The 9,426-nt window shown below is 41.0% G+C and overlaps 1 protein-coding gene across 1 annotated transcript; it reads right to left on the minus strand.

The window, feature by feature from the left end:
- Nucleotides 1–552: 552 nt before the first annotated feature.
- uqcrc1 (ubiquinol-cytochrome c reductase core protein 1) lies at nucleotides 553–9,324 on the minus strand. Its single transcript, XM_008409609.1, has 13 exons — nucleotides 9,216–9,324; nucleotides 7,566–7,706; nucleotides 7,370–7,456; nucleotides 4,844–4,973; nucleotides 4,538–4,736; nucleotides 3,474–3,553; nucleotides 3,277–3,392; nucleotides 2,768–2,911; nucleotides 2,295–2,455; nucleotides 2,094–2,179; nucleotides 1,250–1,338; nucleotides 1,071–1,146; nucleotides 553–982 (listed from the first exon to the last, which is right to left on the minus strand). Exons 1-13 carry the CDS (start codon nucleotides 9,276–9,278, stop codon nucleotides 918–920), a joined length of 1,437 nt encoding a protein of 478 aa, XP_008407831.1. The 5' UTR covers nucleotides 9,279–9,324; the 3' UTR covers nucleotides 553–917.
- Between the last annotated feature and the right edge of the window lie 102 nt (nucleotides 9,325–9,426).

A 9,426-nucleotide genomic window follows, 5' to 3' on the forward strand; every position in this document is an offset into this window, starting at 1 on the left:
TGATGAATCCTCTAGTGTCAAAATAACCTCCAGTGACAATTCAAAAATAATATATATATATATATACATATATGTATATATAATTTCCCCGCCCGTCTCCTGTGCATCAGAACGATTGGCCGTGATTAGTCACACAATATGACATTAACCTGTAAATTAAAATTCCTCCATGCAATATATATATATGGGAATATATATATGGGAAGACTGCTAGAGTGATGGTTAGCTACATGCTAACAGCTCAATTTCCAGGCAGTAGAGACAATATTCCAGTTCGACGTCTCTAGCAGGACACAGTCAGTTGCTGTCGAGTTCTGCTGATCCGCTTCATCTTTAAATCTGTCGGCCGTGGTTAGAAAGCCAGGCTGATCTGGGAAGTACCAGGTGTCACCTGAACTTTTGAGATGTTAATCAGATGCTCCCAGTGGTAAAAAACCCTCCCCCCAAATAAAAACACATTATTGTCCAAAGTAAAGAAAAATAAAATCCTCCAGCTGCACACCGGTTGAGTTTGCCATTTTTGAATTGAGGTCAAGGAATAAAACAATTCACTAAAGCTGTATTGTTTTTATTTGTGTCTTAACGACAACTTCTGGTATGTACAATAGTGGACAGAAAACAAATGTTTACAGAATGTATAAATATTCTCTCGTTATCCCAACTTGGATACTGGCTGAATTGAATTACGAAGTTAATAATCAAGAATTTACGTTTGTCCTCGCTGCAAGTTTCTCAACAATGTTTCAGATGGCAAGTGCCTGAAAAGTACAATCAACACACGGAGAATATTTGAGAGACTCCGACCGGCTGCTTCCCCGACGGGTAACTAAGATACAGAATGGGTGAGATGAGAGGAGGACCCTCGGGTGACAGAAGAAAAGGTAGTTAGGACGAAATGAAGAGAAGCGGATGTTTTCCTAGAACCGGAGCCAGTACATGGCGCTGCGCATCCTGTTGTAGTCCGGTAGCTGCTCGATGGGACCTGGTGGAGACGAGGACGGGACAGGTTAGAGCGCGTACAGCGGTACCCGGTTCTGATCCTACAAGAACAGGAAGGGTGGAGAGCTCACCGACAGCAGCCACGGCAGGACACTTATCGTAGATGTATTTGGAGCAGATGTCGCGCACCATCCTGGGAGTTACAGCCTGGAAGACGAGAAGAGGAAGAGAAAACTCTTCAGACTGGAAAGTTTTGAGTTGTAAAAAAAAAAAAAAAGGCACCGCAGCGTGCTGTGGAAAGACGGCTCACATCGATCCGGGCGTCCCACTCTGCTAGAGGAATACGACGTCCGTAGTTCAGGACGTGTCTGCCGATGTCGTCACAAATCGGTGTTGTGCCTACGAGATGGAGTGGTTGTTAGCTTAGATTGATGTGCGGCGTGTAGACTGAATTGTAGACATCCACGATAGCAAACCTGTAGCTCTGGGGCCACATTTAGTGTGTGTGAGTTTAGCTTTCTATTTAAGATTTCTCTAGCATATTCTTATTACTAACAGGCCTTATGAGGGTCAAAGCTCTGCTCTAATGTGGTGAACCTCCTTCTATAAGGCTATGGATTAGGATTGGAGGTTTGGTGTGAACTAACCTTTGGCTAAAGTTTGGAATATGCTGCTAATCGTTAGGGTAAGAATGGAAGTCAATACATTTGCTGAAATAAAACATCCTACCAAGTATATGTGGTCTAGTTTCTACTGCAAATATCCTAGTATACTTGAAATTAGACAAAAACTAACAAGTAAACAATTAGCAGGATGAAGAAGCTTGTTTTAAGTCAATAATTCCTTAATGTTAATGAAAATGTACTAGCTACACGATAAATAATCTGCCAGTTAAACAGGACATTTTCCCCACATAATAAGTTAAAATCTCTTGTTCCACTGGCAGATTATTAATCTTATAATACAGTTTCATTAATATTAAGGAATTATTTACAAACTCACATATTTTACTATAAAGTTACTTGTAAGTTAGTTTTATCTAATCTTTTTGAAGATTCATGAAGGTTTCGCAGCTCAAGACTATTTATTTAACAGTAAGTGAAACAAAAATCATTGTCTAGATAGTAAAGGCAGCAGGAGAGAGACCACGGTACCATTGAGCTGTGCAATCAGACTGGCCTTCAGAGCGTTTTGGGCTCTAATGACATCACTGTCTGTGACCGTGGTGCAAAGGTTCATCCTGCAGAGACAAAACAAGGCAGGAACCACATGAAGTACAAGCACTCCTCGTATAACCAGCAGGATTAATCCACCTCTCCGACTCTGGATTAAACGATCTCGGATCGGTTCTTCACCAGGCGTTCTGGGTCCAGTGCATCATGTCGTCGATGTGGTGCTTGTCGGTAACAAAGTGGATGCCCAGTAGGCCGGTGTCGCTGTAGGCAGAGTGGAAGGCCTGGAAGCTGTGGCACAGGTTGTCCTCCACCGCCAGGCGAGCCAGACGGCTGCTCAGGTGCTGAGAGAGAGAGAGAGAGAGACGCATGTCAGACCAAAGACATGCAAAGAAATTGATGACACCCAACAATCCATGACGTAAACGATGCTCAGCAGGTGTGTTCCTCCCGACAGGTCCGGAGGCAGAGGGAAGACCCCTGACTCAGGTTTTTAGACAGGCAATGCTTTACCCCTCCATAATGGCCACTCAGGACATGGAGAGTCCCGAGTGGGCAAAGCTTAAAGGGGATTTTCTTTTTCCCCACCAAGTCATGAGATGTTACTGTTCTCACTACCCAGAGGAAAGACAGAAAGAAAACAGATGTTCACCCACCTTTCCACCCCCGTAGGTGAGGTCATAGCTGCCAACGATGGCGTTGGCGACCATAAGGGGAACGATGTCGGGGCTGGAAACACTGGCGCCCTCCACGGCGATGGCGATGTGCGCCAGGGGAAGACCGTCATCCCGCATGCGGATCTGAACAAGACAAAGATTTTACTGTAAACGTTCCAGTCAATAAGGATGCAAAGGTACTAAAGCGTCACCAATATTTCTCATCAAAGTCTGACAAGCAAAGAGCCACACAGCTGCTGTCAGTCTGTGACGGCGCCCTGCGAAAGTATTCACACCCACTGAACATTTATACATCATGCCTTCGCTACAACCAAAAACTCTAATGTGGAAATAATCTAATAATTCAGTCAGATGAAACATGCTGGTCAGACTGAAAGATTAACCCAAATATCTCACAGATATGAATAATTCTGTGCTTAGTATTATTATAATTGTCTAACTGAATATACTTGAGGATTTTTGGGGGATGTTTATTTTCGGTGTCTCACCTCGCTGCCAGTGAACCGGCAGGGAGACAAGACGGGGACGGCGTCTCCCTCATACTGAAAGGAAAGTCCACTAAAATGAGACTTGGCCATGCCCACCAGCTCGTCGTGTTTCACACCTGTAGATGAGGCGTATGTTAAAAACATTAAAACTCTGGGTCCCACCGCCATCAAACAGGAGACGGGAGCTGCGGACCCACCTCCTGCGGCCGCCAGCACCATCCGGGGGCCTTTGTAATGGCTGCTGACGTAATCCACCAAGTCCTGACGGGTCAGGTTCCTTACAGCGATCAACACAAGAAGCAGTGTTCATTTTGGCAGCCATGTTGTCTCTGTCATCAGTGTCTTTAGCTATGTTACGATGAATAATGTAGCAGCTGGACTCAATAATGAGCTACGTCCACAAACAGAGCAGCTTCAGTGGCGCCGTTATTCTAGTGGAAAGAATATTTAATACCAGGGTTTGAACACTTTTCACACCGTAAAACATTTACGGTGTTTTCAAACGTTTCCAGCACCACGATTTGGAGATATAAACAATACAGGTGAAGTAAAAAATTATAATAATAATTTCACCATTATATGACATTTATTACCATTATTAAAAATGTTTTACGGTAGTATTCTACGTTCTACAGCAGGAACAAGGTAAACTAAAATATAGTTTTCTGTTTGCAATGTTTCTCTCACTCATCCTGTAGGCACATGAACACAATACTGACTTAAAAAATCTCCCAATTTCAATAACGTTGTATAAGGTACAAAATATAACAATCAATAAATCATTAGGAATAATACATGTGAATGACATTGAAACAATCTAAGCAAACTGTGTTAAGGTAAATGACCTTTTTGTTCAAATTAAATACTAATAATATTCAAAGTTACAAAAAAAACGCTAAACCTTCTCACAAAGTTTTCAAACATTTAGCAGATAGAAATAATTGAGTTCATCCTAACAAACCTAAAGCACAAAAAGTTAAGTTTGATTTAACTTCAGACTGAGAAAAAAAAAAAGTGTCTTTCTATTAAGTGGAAAAGAAATCTGGCTTTGTCTGTAACTGTAATCAGCTTTAGGCTTTTAGATTGATTAAAAGCTTGATATTAAAACTGTGCAGTTTGAATATCAAGGACTTTATACAGAATTCAAGCACTTTCCAAACCTTGAAAAAAACCTAAATGAAATTCAAGCGTTTTTAGGGATTTCCAGCCATAACTCTGTAAACCCCGACTACGTGAGCAGAAAGCGCCCCGTCCCTCCTACCTGGCGTTGCTGGACGGCCCCAGCACGCTCTGTCCTAGCGGCGTCCCCTGGAAGGCTGTGGCGTGCAGCAGGTCCAGACAGACTTCCTGCAGGTTGCCCTCCACCTCCTCCATCTCCCGCAGCACCACGCCCCTCTGCTGCTCGATGTCCGCCTCGTTCAGCGTGCAGCTCTGCACCACGTCTGACAGCAGCTCCAGAGCTGGAGACCAAGGGTCAGTTAGTGGTCGGGATTTGAGGCGATGATTTAATGTGATCGTTCCAAATTGCTAAAACATTTCATGGCTTCTAGGAGGTTTGTTTTCTCACCTATAGGAAGGTCTTTGGTGAAGGTCTTCATGTAGAAAGCAGTGTGCTCCCTGGAGGTGTAGGCACTCAGGTGAGCACCCATAGACTCCACCTGCTGCTCCAGGGCGGTTTGGGGGTGCTTCTTTGTTCCCTGCAGAAAATCGATTTGTACACTTTTAGTTGGGATCGCTGCATCCTGGCCGATGCTTGGTCTTTGGCTCCCCCTACTGTCACTGAGTTTAACATCACAGGCTAAAGGAAATCTCTGAACCTTGTGGATGGGAACTGATGGAGCCTAAAAGAATCAGGAGAAGCCATCAAAATCTAGAGGAGGTGCAAGTACATGACCCAGCAAGAATAGGACTATGTTTTCTGATGACTTTAATAGAGGAAAATGTAACGTCTTCTTTTTTTTCTGATATACAATATGGCCCAAGTGAAAAACGGAAAAAAAAATATGTAGCAGAATTTCATTAATTGGACACTGAACACACTAAACCTCAGCAATAAAGAGACTCTTCCTTGTGGAAAGTGTGACTGAGTAAAAAGAATAAATAAATAAATAAATAAATAAATCTAAGTAACTTTCAGAATTGATAAGTCATTTAAAAATGAAGTCAGATCAGAACTGTAATTTCCATGACGTGTCAACACATGCCAGTAGTTCACTGCTGATGTAAGAGAGTGGGACAGCTTCAGCTTAATGTATTGCGGGAAGTTCACACTTTTTAGCTGGATTTGGAAAAGTTGGCAGCCTTTTAGGCATCTTAGAGGTAAACTAAGAATCATTCTCATTCTCTAGAGTAGCGGTTCTCAACGTGGGCGGTACCGCCCCCCAGGGGGCGTTCAGAGGACGGCAGGGGGCGCTGGCGGACATTTTTACAAAAGGGGGTGCTGGTATTCCTTTGGGGGGCGTTTGGTCGAAGGTAAACTTTACACTTTATAAGCACAACAATGCCAGGTTAGACTTTGAGCAACTTTCTAAGACTGTATTGCGTAACATTAAAACATGCTTGGCTGCAACGTTATTGATGGCAGTTCTCCTTCTATTCAGTGTTTGTAGCTTCTTGGCGCAGCTCCTCTCCTGCTACTGGTAGCTTCACCGAATCAGTTCAGCGTTACACCGGCTGATGGTGTTACTGTGATTCATGTCAAAGCAGCAACTTATATTAAAAAGCGTTGTATTTCCGTTTGAAGGTTGCACGCTTCCATGGAAGGCTAACAGAAAATCGCTCTTATAAACATGTAATTACTAAAAATCACAAAAATCAACCCTCACTTTGTATCCCTCTGAAAAACGAACCCATTTAAATAAAGAAATCCCTCCATGGGTGATACCACGATAGAGAGCGTTCATTTTTAATCAATGTTTCTGTCTCATATTTGTATGACATTAAAAGGACTTGTAACTTTTGTGTTTCCACTGAAAGCTCTGGTTTGCACAATAAATGCCATGTGGGTGAAATTTTATGTAGGATACACTGATGTCCCATTCTCCTGAAGGCAGCACAGAGCTGCACCACCAGAAACCGACAGAAACACTGAAGAGAAGAAGAGTTACAGGTCACTACTGTAACTACAGGTCACTGTAGTTACAGTTCTATCCATGTTTTAATGTTGCAGAGCTCAGTCGTTTTGCAAATAGATCAAAGTTTAAACTGGCATTGTTTGTACATCTTTTATCAGGTCATTTTGTGGAATATTTAACAACTAGAAAATGGCAAAGAATAAGAATATTTTTCCCACTCTGATTGGCTGCTGTTAGGTCTACCAATTTTAACTTGAATGTTCATTGCATTTTTTGTAGACACCTGTGAAAATAATTTCTATTCCCATGGCTTTTTTGTTCTCTGAGAAATTATTTTTGATGATAAATACAGAAACAAGCATACAAATCAAAACATCTACAATAGTGATAGTAATATGAATAATAACATAATCAGTGCAAAGTAGCCTACAAATTCTTTGGTGGGGGGCAGTGAGGGACCTGGATAAAGGCTAGGGGGTTGCTGGCCCAAATAAGGTTGAGAAACACTGCTCTTGAGAGTATATGATGCTAACCATGCTAATCACTAACAGATGCCAAAAACTGTTAATTCCATGATCATTTTCTCTTTGTTTTAGAATATTAAGACGACATTTTACAGCAACAGGTCTCACATACACTCATATCATGCTCATGACAGTAACAACTACTTAAAAATATTCTGAATGCTGCTCTTATAGCTTGTCATTTTACTTTTCTTACCCAGAAATCAGAACAAATTTAACAGGTCACTAAAATCTTATTCTCTTATTTCCTATTCTGATCCAAGTTTACACATTTATTTTTTAAACTGCAGCATAAATGCAGTCAAGGAAATGTAAATTGTGATGTTTTGACCTCATATCCAACTTTACTGCTGTTGCAGGGCTGTTTCAGACAACAAAATGTCATTAAAAGGAGTCAAATGAATAAATACATACAGTATATTGACATGCAACAAACATATATTTTACTTAATCTGGCCAAAAAGTCTTATTTTAAACATTGAGTGATGACTCCACCTTGAAAGCCATGTGCTCCAGGAAAAAGCCCACTCCGTTGTTCTTCTCGCTCTCATAGCGGCTGCCAGCGCTGATCCAAACTCCAACCTGTGAAGGTGAGATGAGGTCAGAGGTTAGGTTGTTGATGTCCATTATGTACGTTAACACTGTCTCGGCTGGGACAGGGGACTAAAAGGACAAATGAATATGCTCTTACGGTGCAAGTTGAATGTCCTGTATCCTCAGATGCAATTCTCAGACCGTTGTCCAGAACAGAGACGTGGGTTTCAGGGGCTCCTGCCAGGCTCTGGGCATAGCTGACCGACGCCTGTCCACGTCTCAAAGACAGCAGGATGGGCTACAGTTTGCAAAAAAATTTAAAACTTTTAATTGTATTTTTGAATTAGGTTCAAAATTATATTTTCGACTCATCTCTTTTCTGGGTGTTACTGGTTGCAGTTTAGAAATACCCCAATGAAAACATAAACATACCCAGAATATTATGAGCATATTTTTTTCATTCTAGTTAGGGAAATAGATGACAGTAATTTTTTGAAAATTTTATTTTAACTTACTTTATTTACTTATAGATGAAGACAACCTAAAACAAACCAAATTTTGTTTTTAACCATTTATCTACTGAATATCAACTGATTAGATGTGCGAGTATAGATCTGATTAACCAGCTCAAATCCATATTCCATCAAAAGCATGACAAAAACACACATTAATACCTAAAATTTAGATTTAACAATGTTGGAATGATATATTTTTGTCTACAGGCTAAATATCCATCAGTATTTCTAGTTGCTATTTTCAATTATTAAAACAGCATATTTAAAAGCACTGACTGTTTCCTTATGGCGGACTAAACAATTATACAACAATTAAGGGACATTTATCCTTGCCGCCAAGAAAGTGGTGGCACTTTCTTGGTGGTGCCACACCAAGAAAGTGCCACAATTTTTAACAATTATAAAATTGTTATGATTTTAACCCGTAATCATAACAATTTTCTTAAGGTAATACCTTAGTATTACCTTAAGAAAATTACCGAAAATTACCTTAACAATTTTCTTAAGTTAATACCATAGTATTACCTTAAGAAAATTGTTATGATTACGGGTTAAAACCTTTCGGTTTTCAATGTAAATGAGGGACATAACCCCCCCCCCCCAGGAAATAATAGTTAACCTAAAGGTATGATCATATGGATGTGTTGACAAGGCACGATCTAACCAATTACTATTCACAAAAAACAGTCCAAAGTAGAAAACATATTTTCAATCTCTGCGGTTTTCGATCTCGATTTCATGTTCTGCCTTTGCCATGCAAGTACAGTCACCTATTTTAATTACAGAAATGTAACCGTGCATCAAAAGTAGACGCTGCTCCACTAGTTTCGGCGTAAACATGAGTGGGATTCAATAACATTCTCAGTCATTTTGTTCTTTTTTTTTTCAAAGTTACTGTCCAAACAAAACATACAGAGCAAAGAGTTAGAATTTGCCTTTTACAAGTCACAATGCTAACGCTGCCACCCAGGAAGCTGAGGACAGGGGAGGACAAACAGAAGTTATTACAATAACTGACTTCGTGGAGGACAACAAACAACGAAAACAACCGGTATCCCTATTAAATAAACTGGACATTGCGTTATAATAAGAAGTTAAAAGTCGTGTAGCTCCATTTGGTAATTGACCTTGCATTCACTGTTAGCTAAACGATGCTAACCGGTTAGCAACTCGGCACAGCTAGCTCGACCACCACACCGGTCTGGCCGTTACACTTCCGGTTATTTAGTTCAGCAATAGCAACACTGCTCAGCTAAAACATCTACTAATTAAAAGTCTGTCGAAACACTCACACTGCGGGTTTTGGCGAGGACTCGCCCCACGGTGCTCCCTACTCGGCACACGGACGCCGCCATTTCTAAACTCGGTGAGAAGGCTGTCGCCACTTCGCTCTTCTTCTTCTTCTTCCGGCTGAAAGAAAGTGATCTTCAACTTTTCGATGGTACTGCCACCACATGTCCAGTGTGTGTACTGAACCTAAAAAAATGTAATATTCCTTAAAAT

The sequence above is a fragment of the Poecilia reticulata genome, linkage group LG5 (assembly GCF_000633615.1).
Source record: "Poecilia reticulata strain Guanapo linkage group LG5, Guppy_female_1.0+MT, whole genome shotgun sequence".
Taxonomy (NCBI): Eukaryota; Metazoa; Chordata; class Actinopteri; order Cyprinodontiformes; family Poeciliidae; genus Poecilia; species Poecilia reticulata.

Excerpts from the sequence above, each read along its gene's own strand:
- uqcrc1 (XM_008409609.1), bottom strand. The coding sequence starts at position 9,278 with ATGGCGGCGTCCGTGTGCCGAGTAGGGAGCACCGTGGGGCGAGTCCTC. Across the intron at positions 7,707-9,215 it reads TCCTCGCCAAAACCCGCAGT|CCCATCCTGCTGTCTTTGAG; the intron begins GTGAGTGTTTCG and ends TGCAAACTGTAG. Across the intron at positions 7,457-7,565 it reads CAGGACATTCAACTTGCACC|GTTGGAGTTTGGATCAGCGC; the intron begins GTAAGAGCATAT and ends TCACCTTCACAG.